Here is a 26,168-nt window from a genome sequence, read left to right on the forward strand (position 1 = left end):
TGCAGAAAACTAATTAAAATAATACAAAAATTTTTAAATTAGTATCTGAATATTGTTAAAATTATTTTAATAATACTCGTTTACAGACACAAGTTTTGTTTTTAATTTTCTAACAATCAAATTAAGAATACTAAAGATACAAATGAATTTTCCTTTAAACAATAAAGCTATGGATTACATTGGGATTTTAGTAAGCCTTTAGCGAAAGAAATCTTGGCTATTCTATACCTATACCTACACTGCTTAACAAAACAAGTAGTTATAGTTTAAATAAACCCAGCAATTTTAAGTGTTACTTGTTAATGTTTTTTGAATATTGTATATTAATTCTGATTAATAATTTTACAAAAGAAAAAGTACCAAAAATAACTTAATAAAAAAAACTCATAATGAATTAATTAAAAAAATAACAAAAAGGTTTAAATGATGAACAAGTAACATCTCTACGTTAATGTTAAGATTTTTAAACTATTGTGGTAATCATATGGCGTTTTATTTCTTATAAACCAGAACAGCGACTGTGGTTTTTAGTTTAATTGCTGCCATGAGAACTGTAACGTGATATACCACGCTGTTTTATGTTTGTGTGTAACTTGATAGCCTCTAGGAAGACATCTTGGCGAAACGAGACGATGATCGCCCAGCGAAAAATCAAATGTTACCCAATAGCAAAATTAACCTAACGTTAGGTGCAAAAGCAATAAAAATTTTTTTTATTTTTGGTAAAATTGATTAAAAGAATTTACAACAAAATATGTAATGCAAATTTAAATTAACAAAATGTTAACAAATTGTAATAGTTTTTTGACTGATTAATGTTATTATTAAAATTTAGGTCACATAATAATATTACAAAAAATTTTGCTTAAACTTAATATAACCCAACAATTATATTTGATTTAATATTATTTCACATTTTGTAACCCCTTCTTAACTCTTAATCTTTGTAGTATCCTAGTGCACAAATTAAATTTCGAAATACAAGCAATTTTAAGTGAAATAAATAAGCAACCTTTCATTGATATCGTTTTACAAACCGTCCCAAAATACAAAGCAAGCCCTACAAAAAGATGCGAAACCGTAACTGGTTGCCAACGGCGATATATAAACAATTTAACATCCACCAATCAACGTAAAAGTACGAAAAAGGCAACATTTTTATTTTGAATTTATATATTATTTTAACAAACCGTTTTCAAACTTAAGTGTTTAGAATTTGTTACCAGCGTTAGAGAAAGTGATCAAGATGTAGGCTAAAAAAGTTTGAATCTTAATTTGCTATAAAGTATAAACAAATCTACTTGTTTCACAGAACAGAGTTTTCGAATTTTTATTGTTAAATTAAAAAAATGAAGTTCTTTGGTATTTTGGCCTGTCTTCTAATTGTTTTTATTACTCGAGGTTGGCACATGAATATTTATTATTTAAACTGGTTTTTATATTTTAAACCGCTAAAAACTATATTTAAATAAAGCTTACACTTGAAGAAACATTAAATTTAATGATGCATGTTTAAAATTTTAACTATAGGTTATGGGTTGATGTGTTATACGTGTACTACTGTTGTTGGAGAAACAGATACTTGCGACACACCAGTTAACGGGACAACTGTAAAAGAAATGTGTGACACAGCTGATGAATATTGCACATCATCGGTTACGTTAGCGAACGGTAAAAAATTTAATATGGTTAACGCAATAATTTTTGTTGGTAAGAATTTGTTATTGTATTTATTAAACTACTACATATTTTTCATAAGGTGTGGCTACTCTTACAAGAGGTTGTGCGAATGCAGATGCCCCAATGTTCTGCAGTGGATCAGCTACCGCTTATACATGTGCAACAGCATGCCAGACGGGTAAAAATCATTTAAAAGGGTTAAACCATATTTAGGATGCGTAAATTTTTAAAGAGAAAGTTTATAAACATAATTTAAATCAAGTTAATTTTGTTTATTTGAATTGGGTAATTTTATTTAGATGATTGCAACACTGATAATCCTGTATTTCAACTACCATGTTACGTGTGTACTTCTACTGGAACAACAGCAACCTGTGATACAACAGATGGATCCACCCATATTGCAGCTTGTACTGGAGCCAATGAAGACTTTTGTGTAACGACAAGATCATCATCAGGAGGTACAAAACTTACCGTTAAACAAATTAAATGATTTCAAAGCATCAAATAATGGTATTATTATGGCAGGAAACGTCACGGTTACTAGGGCATGCGCTACAGCTGCGGCAGCAGAGTTTTGTACTGGAATATCCACAGGCGATTACTCGTGCTCAACATCGTGCGACTCAGGTTATGAACAGAGACAGTGAAATGCACATTTGTTAAATAAAAAAAAATTTATAAAATAATCAATAATAAATTAATATATTTAAACAGCTTCATGTAATTCGGCTACTGCGCCAACTTATTCACTTTCATGTTTTGTGTGTTCCTCAACTGATAGAAGTTTAACAACATGTGACGCGACAAGTGGAACAACACATCAAGCGCGTTGTACTGGTGAAGAAGGTTTTTGTTTAGCAAGAAGAGTAGCGACCACAACCGATGGTAAAAATTATTGTTAATATTACAAAAATTTTGAAACTACGTTTACAATTTTTAAAATAAAAACGGTCATGGAAATTTTTAAAGCATAAATAAATGTTTTAAGGGGTTCGAAGTGTTACAGTGACAAGATCGTGCTCTGCTGCTGCTGTCGCAGATCCAACCTGCACTGGAACTTCTGATGCATATAACTGCCCAGTAACTTGTAATACACGTATGTTAGTTTAAAATTTATGATTCGTTTAATAATTTTTTTTTAATTTAATCATTTAATTGTTTAAGCGCTAATTAAAATGCCCCAGAAGACAATAAGCCCCTTTCAACCCCATTTGTAGCGGTTAAAGTTGGTTCCTTTCTGCGCTTCGTAGAAAATAAGCACGCTGATTAAACTAATTGCCTGTTTATTTTTTTTAAATTAAAATTAAAAATTAAGTAATTTTTTTAGGTATTTGTATTGATTTAAATAAAATAATAAGAGAAAAATATTATTTAAAACATAAAAGAATTTCTTATTTCTTATTTTAGCTGCCTGCAATACAAACAGTATTGATGTGGGAGTTCTATTAGGATGTAATGTCTGTACGGGGTGCACTGAAACAATCACGGGAACTGATTTACAAATGAATTGTGGAGCTATAACAGATAATTTTTGTTCAACCACTCGAAATGTTGTTTCTAGCGGTAATCAGTATAATCTAATCAAATAATTTTTTTTTTGTCTAGGCAATTACTTTTATGTAAAAACACATAACAACAATATCGAGTTTAAAATTAAAATAAATTTGATTTATTCCAGGCATAAACACCTGTTTCTTAAAGCCGATATAATTTTTTTATATTAAAGGCACTGCTACTTTCAATCGAGCGTGTGTCGTGAGCGCTGAAACACAACCTTGTACCGGTAATGCAACTGACCATGTTTGTACTAGCACTTGTGATTCAGGTAAATTAATACCAAAATTTATGCAATAAAAACATTTATTATTTAAGAATGTTAATATGAAAAGTATATTAAGCATATTAACCAAATTCTAATGAATGCATATTATATTTAATAATTATAAATATAAAATTTATTATTTTTGTTAAAACTACTACAATATATACGTGCGTGTAGTAAAAAAATAATTGACTGTCAAGCTTGTTTGTTTACTTTCCATTAAAAAGGACTATTAAATTAAAAACAACTTTATTTGAACTAGATTTAATATTGGTAAATAAATTTATTTTTATAAAAGAAATACTTATATTTAGCTGTATATTTTTCTTTTGTGAAAACAAATAATTTAAAAAATCATTAATGCGAATTTAGATGACTGCAACACCGGTGCTCCACCAGCATTTGCATTCCAATGTTATGTGTGTACTTCCACCGATGGTTCCGACTCAACTTGCGAAACACCCACCGGTACCACAAACTTAATGACTTGTCCTTCAGGATCAACACATTGCTCCACTAGAAGAGTAGCAACAACTACAGGAGGTAATGGGGCAGCAAAACTTTTAAAAATTATAAAATAAATTTCTAAATTCTAATGATGCAATAACATTTGCGAACATTAATTTAAGAAACGAGATCGGTCGTTTTAACAAGAGGATGTGCCACAGAAGCGATGACAGCAGCATGTACGGGAACTTTTGGAGCTTACGATTGTACCATGACGTGTACTGATGGTACTTAAGAAATTGTGTTATTTTTAACAAAACTTCACATTTTTTCAAACATTGTGATTTATGTTTTTTTATGTTTTAAACTGCTTTAAATAGGACTTAGAATACGGAAATTTTTGTAATCGTTTTTAAAAAGTAAGTTACTAAAATTAAAATTGAATACATAATATTGGTAAAAAAAGAAAAAGTAAAATTATAAAGAACTTATAAGTTTTATTATGCAAACTAAAAAAGTAAACGTAATAGTGATGCTTTTATAAATATTAGTTCGTTGCAACACTGTCTTTCCTGGAATAGTGTTAAATTGTAATGAATGTACATCTGCTGATGGAGGTACGTGCCCGGAAACAGTCACAGGCATGACACATCAGGGAGTTTGTTCAACTCAAAGTAATTATTGCTCGACCACACGAACTGGAACTACAACTGACGGTAATAATTATTTAAAAAAAATAATTTTACAGTTATAAAAAATGGTGCATCAAATAAAAAAAGTTCAAGTATTTTACAAAAAAAAATTTGTTCAATACAGGTACAACAACTGAAGTTATTGCAAGAGCTTGTGCCATAACTGCTGCCTCGGGTTGTACTGGAACATCAGAGAATTATACTTGCTCAGCTTCTTGTAACACGGGTATGTATATACATTATATTTTTGCTTAACAAATTTAATTACTTTTTTTATAAAACAGGTGTAACATTTTTTCACGATTAATCATTAATTTTACCGCGTTATTAAGATCACTGCAACACTGCTGCCCCACCAATGTTCGAATTTACTTGCTACACATGTAATTCCACTAATGGTGCCAACGCTGGATGTGACACAACAAGTGGAACAGTTAACGCCGCTGCTTGCCCATCAGGATCCCCTTTTTGCTCAACTACAAGAGTGGCAACAACTACAGAAGGTTCAATATAAATAAATTTAACAGATCAATAAACATTGATGTTGCAATTGATTAAGCAATGTTACCTTGTTGTTGTTGTAAAACGCCATAATAACAATAATTACACATTGCTATGTAGGAGTTAGAACAGTTGTGCTTACGAGGGGTTGTGTTACTGCTCCAGCTACTGGAAACCCATGCAATGGAACATACGACGCTTATACTTGTGCAACTACTTGTGACAGCGGTAACAAAACTAACTTAAAAATATTTTTAACAACATGTCGTTGCCTAAAAAAAAATTTTTTTGTTTATATTAGTATAAAAATTAACTGTCTTTTAATACAACATTTAGTAAACTGTAACTCGATCAATCCAGCAGTAGCGCTTACTTGCTACATGTGTTCTTCTGAGGGAGGAGTCCCAACAACATGTGCAACACCTAGCGGAACCACCCACCAAGTAACTTGCTCCGCAGATAGTACTCACTGCACCACCACCACAGTTGGCACGTTAACCAATGGTAAGACCTAATTAGAATAAAATGAACATACGAATAAATCGTAAAAACATAGCAAGTATAGTAATGTAGGCATTACTACAAATTGATAATACTAACAAATTTAAAAACCAAATGCCAGAAATTGAAACCAACGTTAATTTTTATCTAAAACGTTGTTTTTGATATTCAAGTTACCGCCGTTGCAATCACAAGAGACTGCGCCACGGCTGCCGTTGAAAATGTTTGCAATGTAACTTCTCCTCCAAACTTTACATGTGCTTCATCATGTGCTACTGGTGAGATAATTATTTTAAAAATCGACATATGTAAAATGTATAGACCGAATGTAGCGTTAATTTTTGCCAATTTCAATACACGTTTATAAGCCAGTCACATTGTGTTTTATTATCATTATTATTATATTTTTTTAGTGAACTGCAACACTGATACGCCATTGGTAGTTTTTCCAGTTGGCAAAGCTCCCTCTCAACAGGCGAGTGTTATGATGTTGTTGGGTTCCATTTTCCTTTCTATGTTTGCAAAATGGATTTTCTAAATTTAGCAAACGTAAAAAACGTGTGATTTTTATATAGAGTATATTCAATATATTATGTTATTTTTTTGTTTTAAGTTTATAATAGCTTAATTAAATTATCTAAATTTTAAATTTTTACGTTTAATCGATGAATTCTTGTACATACAATAAATAATGAGTGAGATTTCTATATAGTATTTAGTAGCTTAAAAATAGTAAACACGAGATAAATTGCATAACGAATGTATGCAAAGGACTACAGCTGCCAAAGCCTTTATAGAAAAATCTTAATTTAATTTTTATTAACATTCACAAGTGTTGTACAATATTATAACCTTTAAACAAGATATATTAGGGCGTACCCATTTATAATATTTAAATAATAATAGAGTTTAATATTTATTTAATCTTAAAAAAATATTTTTAGTTTAAATTTCAGTTCTCCCTCTCCTTTATGCAAAAACTTTTTAACATAATAACGTAATGTTGAATTTTGCCTAACATGAATTTTTAATTTAGTAAAGTTGATTTTATAAAAGAATATATGTTTCCGACAAATTAATGTTACAACTCAAATTTAAAAGCACATAATAATACAACTTATGTCAACTTTAACTTTACAATAAATTTACAATATTGTCTTATTCGGTAAAACTTTCTGCGTTTCGTTAGCAAAATTTTTGGGTACTATTTAGGGCGTCCAAATAACGCAACAAAACTAACTTTATGTGAAAAATTTTGGCGACCCATTCATTGATATCAGTTTACAAACGCTTTGAAGTGCAAAGCAAACCCTACACGAAAGATGCGTAACGGTAACCGGTCGCCAACAGTGACAAATAAACAATGTAATAGCACCCAGTGGAAAAAAAATTAAAAGTTCGTATTTTTTTACTTTGGTTCTATATAACTTTTTAACAACCCTTTTTTAGTCGTCAATGCACAGAGTTTGTTGCCAGCGTTAGTTGTAAAAAAACATTAGGTTAGGTAATATTCTGGGTGTCAAATTATAACGTATATATTTAAAACCAGATTTACCAAATGTACTCAAATTTTTACACTAATTTAGATTCAACCCAGTATATTTTTAAATAGGTATTTTAAATTTTTAAAATGAAATTCTTTGGGATATTAGCCTACCTTTTAATTATTTGTATTCATAAAGGTAAGTAAAAAAATTGTCTTAAGTTTTTAACACCAAAACTTGCAGAAATTAAGTAAAAAGCTAAAAAAGTGAAATAAATTTAAACATAATATTTATATTAAGGTTATGGACAAACGAACTGTTATAATTGTGTGGTTGAGGTAGGAGCGGTAGCGGATTGCGACGTTACAGATAGTGGCACTACAACGAGCAGCGCATGTACTGGCGGAAACACCTTTTGCTCAACATCGGTTACTTTAGCTAGCAGTAAGCAATTAAACAAAATTTTAAAATATACATTTTTTAATTTGGTAAAACGTTGGTGCAAAAATTAAAAAAAAAACTGTTAAAAATGCGCTTTTAAAGGTACGACTACACTAACAAGAGCGTGTGTGGCAGCTGCAGCTCCCGCATATTGAACTGGGTCAGCTACTGCTTATACATGTGAAACAACATGTACCACGCCAGGTATTAAATTTTATCAAATATTTTTAATCCTAAATTAAAAAGTAATCGTAGTTAATGTAAAAAACTAAAATTTATTTTATTAATGTTAAACTGTGAACTTTTTATTTAGATAATTGCAACACGGATGCCGCTCGCACATTTCAATTATCATGCTATACTTGTACTTCTGTTAATGGAGCGACAGCAAACTGTGACGAAATAGTTGTTGGAGAAACCCCTGTTGAAGCTTGTGCAGCGGGCGAAGGCCTTTGTACAACTACAATAGTAGCAGATTCAACAGCTGGTAATACATATTATCAAATACAATGTAAAAAAGCTTACGTAGAACAAAATTAAAACATTATTATTGTATATCAAGGTACCGTCACTCTTACAAGAGGTTGTGCGACAACTGCGGTGGCAGTTTCGCCAAATCATTGTACTGGATCATCAACTGATTACTCATGCGCAGTAACGTGTAACGAAGGTAGCATTCTTAAATATAAAAAATTGCACTTCTATTTATGTTTTTTTTAAGCTAAACTTTTTCAAAAACATAAAATATAACATAAAATAAATTTTATGCAAGAATTAAAATTTAAATTAATCTAATAAAATATTTTGCAATAAAATCCTGGTAGGAAATTTGAATTACTTTATTTACTCTAATTACCAAAATATCTAATTCAAAAATGTAATTTAACATACTTTATTATAAAACAATACGAGTCGTTGTGTTCTGTAATAAAATGTTAATTTATTTTGATATACAAAGGTATTTGCAACTCGCTTGTTGCTCCAACATATGCACTTGCATGTTATATGTGCACTGAAACTGATGGTAGTTGTGACACGGTAGTTGCGGATAGGACACCTACAACGGATTGTACAACAATGGGCCTTTGTTGGAAAGTTCAAGTGGAGGAGGTGGGTTGAATTCCTGTAAGATCAAAATTTAGTTATTTAACATTAAAATAAAACTTCATTATGTTTTATTAGGCACAGTCACGGTAACACGAGGTTGTGCTTCAGCTGCGTCTTTTTGTACTGGTACTTCAACCGATTACTTATGTGCAGATACATGTGACGAAGGTAAGGCTACAATTTTATACAAAGCATCTTTTGAACATATGAAAAGTATTTTAACATAACATTTTGTAATTGTATAAAGTTGATTGTAACTCCGCTGCTCCGCCAAGCTACGAACTGGCATGTTATACATGTTCATCAACTGATGGAGATTTAGCATCTTGTGACACGACAGGCGCAACAACGCCGCAAGCTGTTTGTACAGGGGGGGACAACCTTTGTTTGGCAAGAAGGGTAGCAACCACGGTCGATGGTAAATTATATGATAAAAAATATTATTAGCGTTTACCATTTACAAAAGAATTGTTATAAAAAATTTTACTTTAATAAATATATATTTTTAAGGTGTAAGATGTGTTACAGTAACAAGATCCTATACTGGAACTGCCGCTACTGCAACATGCACTGGAACGTCCTTTGCATATGACTGTCCACGATCGTGTGATACTGGAGGTAATAAATAAACAATTTACTAATTCATTAAACTTGCAAATTTATTGTTTAAGCTCCCTGTAATTCAAACGATATTGATGTGGGGGTCGCATTAAGTTGTAATACGTGCACCAATGAAGCAGATTGCACCGAAACTATAACAGTGGAAACATTACGAGCGCCATGCGCAATTACGGATAATTATTGTACAAGCTCACGAAACCTAGCTTCCGGTAATGTACATTTTTATACAATTTAAATCTCAAAAATGTGTTTTAAAAAATCACTCATCCGATAGTGTGGTAAACCGACCATGCGTCGAAATACGAGCCGAAAGGTTTCGGGTTCGAGCCGTACCTACACTATTCGCTCTTGAGCCGGTGTTTACGGATAGCTTAAACACGTTCCAATCGCACCCATACCCAATAAAAATATTAAAAACTATCTCCTTATAGAAAAAAAACGAAAAAAAAAAAATAAAAAAAAATAAAATTCAAAGAAGTGGATTCACCTAAAAAAATTTGGAAGTGTTTAAATGGTTCACTAAAAAAATCGACTTTTCTTTTAAATATAGCTACAACCACTGTTCCGCGAGGTTGTGCTGTTAGCGCTGCTACGTTACCGGCCTGCACTGGAAGTTCTACTGCATATACTTGTACAAGCAGTTGCAACTCGGCAGGTATTTTTAGGTGTAACTTAAAAGTAAAACTTACAAAAAATTTTGTTTAACAGCTAATTTTTAATTAGCCGGAATTTTATAATACACATTTGTCTTTCAACGTTGCATACTGTCTTTAAAAATAGGATTCGAAAATAAAATATAAATGGCTACTGACATTGTTTTAGTTAATTGCAATACCGCCCCTGCACCAACTTTTGCATTCCAATGTTATGTGTGTACTTCCACCGATGGTTCCGACTCAACTTGCGAAACACCCACCGGTACCACAAACTTAATGACTTGTGCTTCGGGATCAACATTTTGCTCCACTAGAAGAGTAGCAACAACTACAGGAGGTAATTAGGCAGAAAAACTTCTAAAAATTATAAAATAAATTTTTAAATATTAATGATGCAATAAAATTTGCGAACATTAATATTTGTGTTTAAGGAACGAGATCAGTCGTTTTGACAAGGGGTTGTGCCACAGCAGCAGTTATACAAGAATGTGGAGCAGGCGATGTATTTGGAGCTTACGACTGTGGCGCGACATGTACCACGGGTAAGTAAAAGAGTTATTTTTAACCAATCTTTACATTTTTTTAAACGTTGTGATGTAAACTTTTTTTGTTTTAAATTAAATATGATTTAAAATAATGCTTTTATCTTCACTTCTCGTTTATATTTTTAAAAGTAAAAAAAAATTGTAGAATTATTAGAAACTTATAAATTTTATCATGCAAAACTCCAAATTTAAGTCAATACTAATATTTTTGTAATTATTAGTTGGTTGCAACACCGACTTTCCTGGAATAGCATTAAATTGCAGAGTGTGTACATCCACTGATGATCCTTTAACATGTGGTGAAACAGTTACAGGAAACAACCATGAAACGGGATGCACATCAGCTCAAAGTAATTATTGCTCGACCACAAGAACTGGAACTACAACTGCCGGTAATAATTAATCCTAATAATATTTTTTGCTTTTTAAAAAAACAAGGCATTAAAATGCAATAAAATTAAATTATTTCACGGTAAAAAACCTTGTTTAATACAGGTACAACAACTGATGTTATTACAAGAGCTTGTGCTACAACTGGTGCTTTAGGTTGTACTGGAACATCTGATACCTATACTTGCTCAGCTTCTTGTAACACGGGTATGTATTAAACATTATATTTTTCGCTTCACAAGTTTAAATACTTTTTTTTATAAAACAGGTGTAACATTTTTTCACGATAAATCATTAATTTTACAGCGATATTAAGATAACTGCAATACTGCTGCCCCACCAATGTTCGAATTTACTTGCTACACATGTAATTCCACTAATGGTGCCAACGCTGGATGTGACACAACAAGTGGAACAGTTAACGCCGCTGCTTGCCCATCAGGATCCCCTTATTGCTCAACTACCAGAGTGGCAACAACTACAGAAGGTTTAATATAAATAAATTTAACAAATTAATAAATACTGATGTTGCAATTGATTAAACAATGTTACCTTGTTGTTGTTGTTGTAAAACGCCATAATAACAATAATTACACATTACTATGTAGGAGTTAGAACAGTTGTGCTTACGAGGGGTTGTGTTACTGCTGCAGCTACTGGAAACATGGGCGATGGAACATACGACGCTTATACTTGTGCAACTACTTGTGACAGCGGTAACAAATCTAACTTAAAAATATTTTTAACAACATGTCGTTGCCTAAAAAAGAAACATTTTCTCGTTAATATTAATATAGAAATTAACTGTCTTTTAATACAACATTTAGTAAACTGTAACTCGGACAACCCAGCAGTAGCGCTTACTTGCTACATGTGTTCTTCTGAGGGAGGAGTCCCAACAACATGTGCAACACCTAGCGGAACCACCCACCAAGTAACTTGCTCCGCGGATAGTACTCACTGCACCACCAACACAGTTGGCACGTTAACCAATGGTAAGACATAATTAGAATAAAATGAACATACGAATAAATCGTAAAAACATAGCAAGTATAGTAATGTAGGCATTACTACAAATTGATAATACTAACAAATTTGAAAGCCAAATGCCAGAAATTGAAACCAACATTAATTTTTATCTTAAACGTTGTTTTTGATATTCAAGTTACCGCCGTTGCAATCACAAGAGACTACGCCACGGCTGCCGTTGAAAATGTTTGCAACGTAACTTCTTCTCCAAACTTCACATGTGCTTCATCATGTGCTACTGGTGAGATAATTATTTTAAAAATCGACATATGTAAAACGTATAGACCGAATGTAGCGTTAATTTTCGCCAATTTCAATGCACGTTTATAAGCCAGTCACATTGTGTTTTATTATTATTATTATATTTTTTTAGTGAACTGCAACACTGATACGCCATTGGTAGTTTTTCCAGTTGGCAAAGCTCCCTCTCAACAGGCGAGTGTTATGATGTTGTTGGGTTCCATTTTCCTTTCTATGTTTGCAAAATGGATTTTCTAAATTTAGCAAACGTAAAAAACGTGTGATTTTTATATAGAGTATATTCAATATGTTTTGTTATTTTTTTGTTTTAAGTTTATAATAGCTTAATTAAATTATCTAAATTTTAAATTTTTACGTTTAATCGATGAATTCTTGTACATACAATAAATAATGAGTAAGATTTCTATATCGTTTTTAGTAGCTTAAAAATAGTAAACACGAGATAAATTGCATAACGAATGTATGCAAAGGACTACAGCTGCCAAAGCCTTTATAGAAAAATCTTAACTTAACTTTTATTAACATTTACAAGTGTAGTACAATAATATAACCTTTAAACAAGATATATTAGAGCAAACCCATTTATAATATTTAAATAATAATAGAGTTTAATATTTATTTAATCTTAAAAAAATATTTTTAGTTTAAATTTCAGTTCTCCCTCTCCTTTATGCAAAAACTTTTTAACATAATAACGCAATGTTGAATTTTGCCTAACATGAATTTTTAATTTAGTAAAGTTGATTTTATAAAAGAATATATGTTTCTGACAATATAATGTTACAACTCAAATTTAAAAGCACATAATAATACAACTTATGTCAACTTTTAACTTTACCATAAATTTACAATATTGTCTTATTCGGTAAAACTTTCCGCGTTTCATTAGCAAAATTTTTGGGTACTATTTAGGGCGTCCAAATAACGCAACAGAACTAACTTTATGTGAAAAATTTTGGCGACCCGTTCATTGATATCAGTTTACAAACGGTTTGAAGTGCAAAGCAAACCCTACACGAAAGATGCGTATCGGTAACCGGTCGCCAACAGTGACAAGTAAACAATGTAAAAGCAACCAGTGGAAAAAAAATTAAAAGTTTGTATTTTTTTACTTTGGTTCTATATAACTTTTTAACAACCCTTTTTTAGTCGTCAATGCACCGAGTTTGTTGCCAGCGTTAGTTGTAAAAAAACATTAGGTTAGGTAATATTCTGGGTCTCAAATTATAACGTATATATTTAAAACCAGATTTACCAAACGTACTAAAATTTTTACACTAATTTATATTCAACCCAGTATATTTTTAAATAGGTATTTTAATTTTTCAAAATGAAATTCTTTGGGATATTAGCCTACCTTTTAATTATTTGTATTCATAAAGGTAAGTACAAAAATTTGTCCTAAGTTTTTAACACCAAAACGCAGAAATTAAGTAAAAAGCCAAAAAAGTAAAATAAATTTAAATATAATATTTATAGTAAGGTTATGGACAAACGAGCTGTTATAATTGTGAGGCTGTGGTAGGAGCGGAAGCAGATTGCGACGTTCCAGATAGTGGCACTATGATGAGCAGCGCATGTACTGACGGAAACACCTTTTGCTCATAATCGGTTACTTTACTTAGTGGTAAGCAATTAAACAAAATTTTAAAAAATAAATTTTTTAAATTGGTAAAACGTTGGTGCAAAAATTAAAAACAAACTATTAAAAACGTGCCTTTTAAAGCTTGGCTACACTAACAAGAGCGTGTGTGGCAACCTACAGCCCCAGCATATTGCACTGGATCAGCTACTGCTTATACATGTGGAACAACATGTACCACATCAGGTATTAAATTATATCAAATATTTTTAATCCTGAATTAAAAAGAAATCGTAGTTAATGTAAAAAACTAAAATTTATTTTATTAACGTTAAACTGTGAACTTTTTATTTAGATAATTGCAACACGGATGCCGCTCGCACATTTGAATTATCATGCTATACTTGTTCTTCTGTTGATACAGCGACAGGAAACTGTGACACTGTTGATGCAACAACCCCTGTTGTAGCTTGTGCAGCGGGCCAAAACTTTTGTACAACAACAAGAGTAGCAGATTCAGCAGCAGGTAATACATATTATCAAACCCAATGTAAAAAAGTTTATGTAGAACAAGATTAAAGCATCATTATTGTATAAGAGGTACCATCACTCTTACAAGAGGTTGTGCGACAACTGCGGTGGCAGTTTCGCCAGATCATTGTACTGGATCAGCAACTGATTACTCATGTGCAGTAACGTGTGATGCAGGTAACAAAAAAAAATATTTTTTTAAAGCAAATTTTACCATTATTATTTTTAGTTAAACGTTTTTCATAACATCATGTATTACTTAAAATTAATTCATGCAAGAATTCAATTTTATAACATTTTAATAAAAATTGTTTGGGAATTGTTTGCGAATCCTGTTTTAATATTTCTTATACCATATTAACCTTAAATTACAAAAATTTTTCAATTTAAAAATTTAATTTAACATTTAACTACAAAACACTAAAAATCATTGTATTTTTTAATCAATTATTAATTTATTTTGATATAAAAAGGTATTTGCAACACGGTAGCTGCTCCAGCATATGTACTTTTATGTTATACGTGCAGTGTAACTGATAATACTTGTGACACAGTAACCGGTTCGACTGCTACAATGGATTGTACCACCATGGGATTTTGTTCGACGTCACGAGTAGCGGATTCAGGCGCAAGTAAGACATATCAACATTAACCCAATTTTAGTGAAATTTTCAATTAAAAATAAAACTTCTTGGTGTTTAACCAGCCACAGTCACAGTTGCAAGAGGTTGTGCGTCAGCTGCGTTTTCAGGTTTTTGTACTGGTACATCAGCTGATTACTCATGCGTAGATACGTGCAACGAAGGTTAGAAAACATTTAATAGTCAAAACATTTTTCGTAAATACGATTGAGTTTTCAACAACATATTTTTCAATTTTGTATAGTCAACTGCAACTCCGCCGCTCCTCCAACTTATTTACTTTCATGTTTTGTGTGTTCCTCAACTGATAGAAGTTTAACAACATGTGACACGACAAGTGGATCAACACATCAAGCGCGTTGTACTGGTGGAGAAGGTTTTTGTTTAGCAAGAAGAGTAGCGACCACAACTAATGGTAAAAATTATTGTTAATATTACAAAAAAATTAAACTACGTTTACAATTTTTAAAATAAAACGTTCACGGAAATTTTTTAAGCATAAATAAATGTTTTAAGGGGTTCGAAGTGTTACAGTGACAAGATCGTGCTCTGCTACTGCTGTCGCAGATCCAACCTGCACTGGAACTTTTGGTGCATATAATTGTCCAGTAACATGTGATTCAGGAGGTTAGTTTGATTTTTTAGGTATTTTTATTAATTTAAATAAAATAATAAGAGAAAGGTATCAATTAAAACATAAAACAATTTCTTATTTATTATTTTAGCTGCCTGCAATACAAACAGTATTGATGTGGGAATCGCATTAAGATGTAATGTTTGTAAGGGGTGCACTGAAACAATTACGGGAACTTCTTTACAAATGAATTGTGCTATAACAGATCATTTTTGTTCAACCACTCGAACAGTTGTTTCTAGCGATAATCAGTATAATCTAATCATTAAATTTTTTTGTCTAGGCTATTACTTTTATGTAAAAACATATAACAACAAATCGAGTTTAAAATTAAAATAAATTTGATTTATTTCAGGCATAAATACCCGTTTATTAAAGTCGATAAAATTTTTATTATTAAAGGCACTGCTACTTTCGATCGAGCGTGTGTCGTGAGCGCAGAAACACAACCTTGTACCGGTGATGCAGATGACCATGTTTGTACTAGCACTTGTGATTCAGGTAAATTAATACCAAAATTTATGCAATATAAACACTTATTATTTAAGAATGTTAATATGAAAAGTATATTAAGCATATTAACCAAATTCTAATGAATGCATATTATATTTAATAATTATAAATATAAAATTTATTATTTTTGTTAAAACTACTACAATATATACGTGCGTGTAGTAAAAAAATAATTGACTGTCAAGCTTGTTTGTTTACTTTCCATTAAAAAGGACTATTAAATTAAAAACAACTTTATTTGAACTAGATTTAATATTGGTAAATAAATTTATTTTTATAAAAGAAATACTTATATTTAGCTGTATATTTTTCTTTTGTGAAAACAAATAATTTAAAAAATCATTAATGCGAATTTAGATGACTGCAACACCGGTGCTCCACCAGCATTTGCATTCCAATGTTATGTGTGTACTTCCACCGATGGTTCCGACTCAACTTGCGAAACACCCACCGGTACCACAAACTTAATGACTTGTCCTTCAGGATCAACACATTGCTCCACTAGAAGAGTAGCAACAACTACAGGAGGTAATGGGGCAGCAAAACTTTTAAAAATTATAAAATAAATTTCTAAATTCTAATGATGCAATAACATTTGCGAACATTAATTTAAGAAACGAGATCGGTCGTTTTAACAAGAGGTTGTGCCACAGAAGCGATGACAGCAGCATGTACGGGAACTTTTGGAGCTTACGATTGTACCATGACGTGTACTGATGGTACTTAAGAAATTGTGTTATTTTTAACAAAACTTCACATTTTTTCAAACATTGTGATTTATGTTTTTTTATGTTTTAAACTGCTTTAAATAGGACTTAGAATACGGAAATTTTTGTAATCGTTTTTAAAAAGTAAGTTACTAAAATTAAAATTGAATACATAATATTGGTAAAAAAAGAAAAAGTAAAATTATAAAGAACTTATAAGTTTTATTATGCAAACTAAAAAAGTAAACGTAATAGTGATGCTTTTATAAATATTAGTTCGTTGCAACACTGTCTTTCCTGGAATAGTGTTAAATTGTAATGAATGTACATCTGCTGATGGAGGTACGTGCCCGGAAACAGTCACAGGCATGACACATCAGGGAGTTTGTTCAACTCAAAGTAATTATTGCTCGACCACACGAACTGGAACTACAACTGACGGTAATAATTATTTAAAAAAAATAATTTTACAGTTATAAAAAATGGTGCATCAAATAAAAAAAGTTCAAGTATTTTACAAAAAAAAATTTGTTCAATACAGGTACAACAACTGAAGTTATTGCAAGAGCTTGTGCCATAACTGCTGCCTCGGGTTGTACTGGAACATCAGAGAATTATACTTGCTCAGCTTCTTGTAACACGGGTATGTATATACATTATATTTTTGCTTAACAAATTTAATTACTTTTTTTATAAAACAGGTGTAACATTTTTTCACGATTAATCATTAATTTTACCGCGTTATTAAGATCACTGCAACACTGCTGCCCCACCAATGTTCGAATTTACTTGCTACACATGTAATTCCACTAATGGTGCCAACGCTGGATGTGACACAACAAGTGGAACAGTTAACGCCGCTGCTTGCCCATCAGGATCCCCTTTTTGCTCAACTACAAGAGTGGCAACAACTACAGAAGGTTCAATATAAATAAATTTAACAGATCAATAAACATTGATGTTGCAATTGATTAAGCAATGTTACCTTGTTGTTGTTGTAAAACGCCATAATAACAATAATTACACATTACTATGTAGGAGTTAGAACAGTTGTGCTTACGAGGGGTTGTGTTAATGCTACAGCTACTGAAAACAAATGCGATGGAACATACGACGCTTATACTTGTGCAACTATTTGTGACAGCGGTAACAAAACTAACTTAAAAATATTTTTAACAACATGTCGTTGCCTAAAAAAAATTTTTTTGTTTATATTAGTATAAAAATTAACAATCTTTTAATACAACATTTAGTAAACTGTAACTCGATCAATCCAGCAGTAGCGCTTACTTGCTACATGTGTTCTTCTGAGGGAGGAGTCCCAACAACATGTGCAACACCTAGCGGAACCACCCACCAAGTAACTTGCTCCGCAAATAGTACTCACTGCACCACCACCACAGTTGGCACGTTAACCAATGGTAAGACCTAATTAGAATAAAATGAACATACGAATAAATCGTAAAAACATAGCAAGTATAGTAATGTAGGCATTACTACAAATTGATAATACTAACAAATTTAAAAACCAAATGCCAGAAATTGAAACCAACGTTAATTTTTATCTAAAACGTTGTTTTTGATATTCAAGTTACTGCCGTTGCAATCACAAGAGACTGCGCCACGGCTGCTGTTGAAAATGTTTGCAATGTAACTTCTCCTCCAAACTTTACATGTGCTTCATCATGTGCTACTGGTGAGATAATTATTTTAAAAATCGACATATGTAAAATGTATAGACCGAATGTAGAGTTAATTTTTGCCAATTTCAATACACGTTTATAAGCCAGTCACATTGTGTTTTATTATTATTATTATTATATTTTTTTAGTGAACTGCAACACTGATACGCCATTGGTAGTTTTTCCAGTTGGCAAAGCTCCCTCTCAACAGGCGAGTGTTATGATGTTATTGGGTTCCATTTTCCTTTCTATGTTTGCAAAATGGATTTTCTAAATTTAGCAAACGTAAAAAACGTGTGATTTTTATATAGAGTATATTCAATATATTATGTTATTTTTTTGTTTTAAGTTTATAATAGCTTAATTAAATTATCTAAATTTTAAATTTTTACGTTTAATCGATGAATTCTTGTACATACAATAAATAATGAGTGAGATTTCTATATAGTATTTAGTAGCTTAAAAATAGTAAACACGAGATAAATTGCATAACGAATGTATGCAAAGGACTACAGCTGCCAAAGCCTTTATAGAAAAATCTTAACTTAATTTTTATTAACATTTACAAGTGTAGTACAATATTATAACCTTTAAACAAGATAGATTAGGGCGTACCCATTTATAATATTTAAATAATAATAGAGTTTAATATTTATTTAATCTTAAAAAAATATTTTTATGCAAAAACTTTTTAACATAATAACGCAATGTTGAATTTTGCCTAACATGAATTTTTAATTTAGTAAAGTTGATTTTATAAAAGAATATATGTTTCTGACAAATTAATGTTACAACTCAAATTTAAAAGCACATAATAATACAACTTATGTCAACTTTTAACTTTACCATAAATTTACAATATTGTCTTATTCGGTAAAACTTTCCGCGTTTCATTAGCAAAATTTTTGGGTACTATTTAGGGCGTCCAAATAACGCAACAGAACTAACTTTATGTAAAAAATTTTGGCGACCCATTCATTGATATCAGTTTGCAAACGGTTAGAAGTGCAAAGCAAACCCTACACGAAAGATGCGTAACGGTAACGGGTCGCCAACAGTGACAAATAAACAATGTAATAGCGTGGAAAAAAAATTAAAAGTTCGTATTTTTTTACTTTGGTTCTATATAACTTTTTAACAACCCTTTTTTAGTCGTCAATGCACAGAGTTTGTTGCCAGCGTTAGTTGTAAAAAAACATTAAGTTAGGTAATATTCTGGGTCTCAAATTATAACGTATATATTTAAAACCAGATTTACCAAACGTACTTAAATTTTTACACTAATTTATATTCAACCCAGTATATTTTTAAATAGGTATTTTAAATTTTTAAAATGAAATTCTTTGGGATATTAGCCTACCTTTTAATTATTTGTATTCATAAAGGTAAGTACAAAAATTTGTCCTAAGTTTTTAACACCAAAACTTAAAGTAAAATAAATTTTAAGCCAAAAAAGTAAAATAAATTTAAACATAATATTTATATTAAGGTTATGGACAAACGAGCTGTTATAATTGTGAGGCTGTGGTAGGAGCGGAAGCAGATTGCGACGTTCCAGTTAGTGGCACTACAATAAGCAGCGAATGTACTGGCGGAAACACCTTTTGCTCAACATCGGTTACTTTAGATAGCGGTAATCAATTAACAAAAATTGTAACAATACATTTTTTAAATTGGTAAAACGTTTGTGTAAAAATTAAAAAAAAGCTATTAAAAACGTGCCTTTAAAGGTACGGCTACACTAACAAGAGCGTGTGTGGCAACTGCAGCCCCAGCATATTGCACTGGATCAGCTACTGCTTATACATGTGGAACAACATGTACCACACCAAGTATTAAATTATATCAAATAATTTTAATCCTAAATTAAAAAGAAATCGTAGTTAATGTAAAAAACTAAAATTTATTTTATTAACGTTAAACTGTGAACTTTTTATTTAGATAATTGCAACTCGGATGCCGTTCGCGAATCTGAATTATCATGCTATACTTGTACTTCTGTTAATGGAGCGACAGGAAACTGTGACACTATAGTTGTTGGAGAAACCCCTGTTGCAGCTTGTGCAGGGGGCGAAGAATTTTGTACAACGACAATAGTAGCAGATTCAACAGCTGGTAATACATATTATCAAATCCAATGTAAAAAAGCTTATGTTGAACAAAATCAAAACATTATTATTGTATATCAAGGTACCGTCACTCTTACAAGAGGTTGTGCGACAGCTGCAGTGGCAGATACGCCAAATCATTGTACTGGATCATCAACTGATTACTCATGCGCAGTAACGTGTAACGAAGGTAGCATTCTTAAATATAAAAAATTGCACTTCTATTTATGTTTTTTTTAAGCTAAACTTTTTCAAAAACATAAAATATAACATAAAATAAATTTTATGCAAGAATTAAAATTTAAATTAATCTAATAAAATATTTTGCAATAAAATCCTGGTAGGAAATTTGAATTACTTTATTTACTCTAATTACCAAAATATTTAATTCAAAAATTTAAATTATCATATTTTATTACAAAAAATACGAGTCATTGTAATCTGTAATAAAATGTTAATTTATTTTGATATACAAAGGTATTTGCAACTCGCTTGTTGCTCCAACATATGCACTTACATGTTATGATTGCACTGAAACTGATGCTAATTGTGTCACGGTAGTTGCGGGTATGAACTCTACAACGGATTGTACAAGCATGGGCTTTGGTTCAACGTTACACGTAGAAAGTTCAAGTGGAGGAGGTTGGTTAAATTCATGTTTAGATCTAATTTTATTTATTTAACAGTAAAATAAAAATCGAACTTCATCGCGTTTACCCAGGTTCAGACTCAGTTACAAGAGGTTGTGCTATGACTGCATCTTCAGGTTTTTGTACTGGTACAGAAAATGATTACTCATGTGCAGTTACATGTGACGAAGGTGAGGCTACAATTTTATACAAAGCATCTTTTGAACATATCAAAAGTATTTTAACATAACATTTTGTAATTGTATAAAGTTAATTGTAACAACGCTGCTCCGCCAAGCTACGAACTGGCATGTTATACGTGTTCATCAACTGATGGAGATTTAGCATCTTGTGACACGACAGACGCAACAACACCGCAAGCTGTTTGTACAGGGGAGAACGACCTTTGTTTGGCAAGAAGGGTAGCAACCACGGTCGATGGTAAATTATATAATAAAAAATATTATTAACGTTTACCATTCACAAAAGAATTGTTACAAAAATTTTAGTTTAATAAATATATATTTTTAAGGTGTAAGAAGTGTTACAGTAACAAGATCCTGTACTGCAACTCCCGCTACTGACACATGCGGGGGCACGTTCTTTGCATATGACTGTCCACAATCGTGTGCTACTGGAGGTAAAATAAAACATTTCAAGCACGAAAACGTGATTTTCTAATATTTTTTTCAGGTTTTAATTTAACATTTTTTGTTTATAACATAAATAAACAATTTACTAATTCATTAAAGTTGCAAATTTATTGTTTAAGCTCCCTGTAATTCAAACAGTATTGATGTGGGAGTCGCATTAAGTTGTAATACGTGCAACGATCAAGACGACTGCATCGAAACTATAACAGTGGAAACATTACGAGTGCCATGCGCAATTACGGATAACTATTGTACAAGCTCACGAGAGCTAATGTCCAGTAATGTACATTTTTATAAAAATTTAAATCTCAAAAATGTGTTATCCGATAGTGTGGTAAACCGGCCATGTCGTCAAAATACGAGCCGAAAGGTTTCGGGTTCGAGCCGTAACTACACTATTCGCTTTGGGGACGTTTACGGATAGCTTAAACACGTCCCAATCGCACCCATATCCAATAAAAATATTAAAAAACTATCTCCTTATAGAAAAAAAACGAAAATATAAAATAAAACAAAAATAAAATTCAAAGAAGTGAATTTACCTAAAAAATTTTGGAAGTGTTTAAATGGTTCACTAAAAAAATCGAATTTTCTTTTAAATATAGGTACAACCACTTTTCCGCGAGGTTGTGGTGTTAGCGCTGCTACGTTACCGGCCTGCACTGGAAGTTCTACTGAATATACTTGTACAAGCAGTTGCAACTCGGCAGGTATTTTTAGGTGTAACTTAAAAGTAAAACTTACAAAAAATATTTGTTTAACAGCTACTTTTTAATTAACTACAATTTTATAATACATAGCTATCTATCAACGTTGCATACTGTCTTTAAAAATACGGTTTAAAAATAAAATATAAATGGCTACTGACATTGTTTTAGTTAATTGCAATACCGCCCCTGCTCCAGCTTTTGAATTCCAATGTTATGTGTGTACTTCCACCGATGGTTCCGACTCAACTTGCGAAACACATACCGGTACCACAAACTTAATGACTTGTGCTTCAGGATCAACATTTTGCTCCACTAGAAGAGTAGCAACAACTACAGGAGGTAATTAGGCAGAAAAACTTCTAAAAATTATAAAATAAATTATTAAATATTATTGATGCAAAAACATTTGCGAACATTAATATTTGTGTTTAAGGAACGAGATCAGTCGTTTTGACGAGGGGTTGTGCCACAGAAGCAGTTACACAAGAATGTGGAGCAGGCGATGTATTTGGAGCTTACGACTGTAGCGCGACATGTAACACGAGTAAGTAGAGAAATATGTTATTTTTAACCAAACTTTACATTTTTTTAAACGTTGTGATGTAAAATTTTTTTGTTTTAAATTAAATATGATTTAAGATAATGCTTTTATCTTTACTTCTTGTTTATGTTTTTAAAAGTAAAAAAAATGTAGAATTATTAAAAACTTATAAATTTCTGCAGAACTTCAAATTCAAGTCAATACTTATATTTTTGTAATTATTAGTTGGTTGCAACACCGACTTTCCTGGAATAGCATTGAGTTGCAGAGTGTGTACATCCACTGATGATCCTTTAACATGTGGTGAAACAGTTACAGGAAACAACCATGAAACGGGATGCACATCAGCTCAAAGTAATTATTGCTCGACCACAAGAACTGGAACTACAACTGACGGTAATAATTAATCCTAAAAATATTTTTGCTCTTTAAAAAAACAACGCATTAAAATGCAATAAAATTAAATTATTTCACGGTAAAAAACCTTGTTTAATACAGGTACAACAACTGATGTTATTACAAGAGCTTGTGCCACAACTGCTGCTTCAGGTTGTACTGGAACATCTGATACCTATACTTGCTCAGCTTTTTGTAACACGGGTATGTATTAAACATTATATTTTTCGCTTCGCAAGTTTAAATACTTGTTTTATAAAACAGGTGTAACATTTTTTCACGATAAATCATTAATTTTACCGCGCCCCGCCAATGTTCGAATTGACTTGCTACACATGTAATTCCACCAATGGTGCCAACGCTGGATGCGACACAACAAGTGGAACAGTTAACGCCGCTGCTTGCCCATCAGGATCCCCTTTTTGCTCAACTACCAGAGTGGCAACAACTACAGAAGGTTCAATATAAATAAATTTACTAAATTAATAAACACTGATGCTGCAATTGCTTAAGCAATATTACCTTGTTGTTGTTGTAAAACGCCATAATACTAATAATTACACATTGCTATGTAGGAGTTAGAACAGTTGTGCTTACGAGGGGTTGTGTTACTGCTGCAGCTACTGTAAACGTATGCGATGGAACATACGACGCTTATACTTGTGCAACTACTTGTGATAGCGGTAACAAATCTAACTTAAAAATATTTTTAACAACATGTCGTTGCCTAAAAAAACATATTTTTGTTTATATTAGTATAAAAATTAACTATCTTTTAATACAACATTTAGTAAACTGTAACTCGGACAACCCAGCAGTAGCGCTTACTTGCTACATGTGTTCTTCTGAGGGAGGAGTCCCAACAACATGTGCAACACCTAGCGGAACCACCAACCAAGTAACCTGCCTCGCGGATAGTACTCACTGCACCACCACCACAGTTGGCACGTTAACCAATGGTAAGACATAATTAGAATAACAAGAACATACGAATAGATCGTAAAACATAGCAAGTATAGTAATGTAGGCATTACTACAAATTGATAATACTAACAAATTTGAAAACCAAATGCCAGAAATTGAAACCAACGTTAATTTTTATCTAAAACGTTGTTTTTGATATTCAAGTTACCGCCGTTGCAATCACAAGAGACTGTGCCACGGCTGCCGTTGAAAATGTTTGCAATGAAACTTCTTCTCCAAACTTCACATGTGCTTCATCATGTGCTACTGGTGAGATAATTATTTTAAAAATCGACCTATATAAATGTATAGACCGAATGTAGCGTTAATTTTTGCCAATTTCAATACACGTTTATAAGCCAGTCACATTGTGTTTTAATATTATTATTATATTTTTTTAGTGAACTGCAACACTGATACGCCATTGGTAGTTTTCCCACCTGGCAAAGCTCCCTCTCAACAGGCGAGTGTTATGATGTTGTTGGGTTCCATTTTCCTTTCTATGTTTGCAAAATGGATTTTATAAATCCAGCAAACGAAAGACAACGTGTGATTTCTATATAGAGTATATTCAATATAATTTGTTATATTTTTGTTTTAAGTTTATAATAGCTTAATTAGGTTTTCTAAATTTAAAATTGATGATCTTTACTTGTGTTGTGTTTTTTATATAGAATAAATTATTGTGTGAGATTTAAAAAAAAAAAAATTTTTTATTTTTTTTAAAAATTGATAAATTGAGTTAATTTGTAAAAAAATGTAATTAAAATTCAACTTAGTTTTCCATTTTGCGTTTTCTGTTGTATAAGTAAATATAAGCTTAACTAAGTAAAAATTACGGAAGTATAGTACAAGAAGTCAACTTTTAAACAACATTAGGTATTTAGTTATTTACAAGAAAACTTTTCAACAAAACAAAATGTCATAAATATTTAATGCAAACCTATTTTTAAACGTAAAATCATGAAAGAAAATTTTTTTAGTATTATCTATAGGTTATAAATATATTTTAAAAAAATATTACTTTTAATTTGTGTTTTCTTAAATGAATTTTTTATAACAAAAATCTTTAACTAAGTGCAATTGAAACGTCTTCGATCATTTTTTTTTTTCGGCAAACCAAAACTTATGATAAGCTGATCCTAAAAACCATTACATTTTGTTTAAATATTAGCAATAATAATATAATAATTAAGCTGACGAAGAATAAAAATAAACAGTAAGAAAAAATAATTTAATTAAAAATGTTTGAGCCAACTTTTACATTTCACCGAACAAAGGATCTAATAAGCAAATTTACAAACCAACTCCGTGACAAATAGAATATATACAAAATAAACTTTAATTAAGGGAAGAAAAAGAAATTTGATCAAACATCAAATTTGTTAAACTTTACACAAACGAATTTACCATAGAAACCGACTACGGCAAAGCTTTTTTCACACAAAAAAGGTTAAAGACAAAGAAAAAATTTAGATATAAAATAACTTCGATTTAGGATTTTCACAGTCCTTAGAGATATATGTTCATACAGGCAGAGAATTTTAATATTTAGAAAATGTATCACCTTTTTAAATTTAAACCATCGGCGAATTTATTGTGTCTATAACGATACACTTAAGTTAAAACATATTTTATTAAAAACTTAAATTAATTTTACTGTTTAAAGCAATCTAGGGATTTGCACAAATAAAAAAT

General features: G+C 31.3%; 4 protein-coding genes and 1 long non-coding RNA gene across 8 annotated transcripts; all 5 read left to right on the forward strand.

The window, feature by feature from the left end:
• The first annotated feature begins 1,242 nt into the window (after positions 1–1,242).
• LOC145744107 (uncharacterized) lies at positions 1,243–6,353 on the forward strand. The gene is made up of 18 exons (XM_082562215.1): positions 1,243–1,401; positions 1,531–1,671; positions 1,760–1,858; positions 1,980–2,141; positions 2,209–2,310; positions 2,398–2,568; positions 2,672–2,779; positions 3,091–3,246; positions 3,410–3,508; positions 3,878–4,048; positions 4,135–4,239; positions 4,504–4,668; positions 4,769–4,870; positions 4,977–5,147; positions 5,266–5,373; positions 5,482–5,649; positions 5,820–5,924; positions 6,060–6,353. Exons 1-18 carry the CDS (start codon positions 1,350–1,352, stop codon positions 6,182–6,184), a joined length of 2,310 nt encoding a protein of 769 aa, XP_082418341.1. The 5' UTR covers positions 1,243–1,349; the 3' UTR covers positions 6,185–6,353.
• Positions 6,354–6,499: 146 nt separating this feature from the next.
• LOC145744110 (uncharacterized) lies at positions 6,500–8,024 on the forward strand. Its single transcript, XR_014281047.1, has 4 exons — positions 6,500–7,328; positions 7,431–7,574; positions 7,674–7,775; positions 7,885–8,024. It is a non-coding gene; the product is annotated as an uncharacterized LOC145744110 (long non-coding RNA).
• Positions 8,025–8,925: 901 nt separating this feature from the next.
• On the forward strand, positions 8,926–12,586 carry LOC145744109 (uncharacterized). Of its 4 annotated transcripts, XM_082562220.1 has the most exons (8): positions 8,926–9,096; positions 9,189–9,508; positions 9,850–9,954; positions 10,122–10,292; positions 10,387–10,497; positions 10,722–10,892; positions 10,996–11,097; positions 11,197–11,350. In XM_082562220.1, exons 4-8 carry the CDS (start codon positions 10,232–10,234, stop codon positions 11,208–11,210), a joined length of 459 nt encoding a protein of 152 aa, XP_082418346.1. In that variant the 5' UTR covers positions 8,926–9,096; positions 9,189–9,508; positions 9,850–9,954; positions 10,122–10,231; the 3' UTR covers positions 11,211–11,350. The 4 variants fall into 4 exon arrangements, with proteins under 4 accessions (XP_082418346.1, XP_082418345.1, XP_082418344.1 ...); XM_082562219.1 differs by having other exon boundaries at positions 8,926–9,954; XM_082562218.1 differs by lacking the exons at positions 8,926–9,096; positions 9,189–9,508; positions 9,850–9,954; ... (1 more) ...; positions 10,387–10,497; positions 10,722–10,892 and adding exons at positions 11,499–11,606; positions 11,718–11,885; positions 12,056–12,160; positions 12,293–12,586 and having other exon boundaries at positions 10,997–11,097; positions 11,197–11,377.
• A 924-nt stretch (positions 12,587–13,510) lies between these two features.
• On the forward strand, positions 13,511–16,044 carry LOC145742266 (uncharacterized). The gene is made up of 9 exons (XM_082560049.1): positions 13,511–13,562; positions 13,664–13,759; positions 14,118–14,288; positions 14,363–14,470; positions 14,767–14,925; positions 15,000–15,098; positions 15,179–15,349; positions 15,451–15,561; positions 15,660–16,044. Exons 1-9 carry the CDS (start codon positions 13,511–13,513, stop codon positions 15,905–15,907), a joined length of 1,215 nt encoding a protein of 404 aa, XP_082416175.1. The 3' UTR covers positions 15,908–16,044.
• On the forward strand, positions 15,910–18,913 carry LOC145744108 (uncharacterized). Its single transcript, XM_082562216.1, has 10 exons — positions 15,910–16,069; positions 16,439–16,609; positions 16,696–16,800; positions 17,065–17,229; positions 17,330–17,431; positions 17,538–17,708; positions 17,827–17,934; positions 18,042–18,209; positions 18,380–18,484; positions 18,620–18,913. The coding sequence occupies exons 2-10, from the start codon at positions 16,549–16,551 to the stop codon at positions 18,742–18,744; spliced, it is 1,110 nt and encodes a 369-aa protein (XP_082418342.1). The 5' UTR covers positions 15,910–16,069; positions 16,439–16,548; the 3' UTR covers positions 18,745–18,913.
• Positions 18,914–26,168: the final 7,255 nt, after the last annotated feature.

This window comes from Corella eumyota, chromosome 2, assembly GCF_963082875.1.
Source record: "Corella eumyota chromosome 2, kaCorEumy4.1, whole genome shotgun sequence".
In the NCBI taxonomy this organism is placed as follows: domain Eukaryota; kingdom Metazoa; phylum Chordata; class Ascidiacea; order Phlebobranchia; family Corellidae; genus Corella; species Corella eumyota.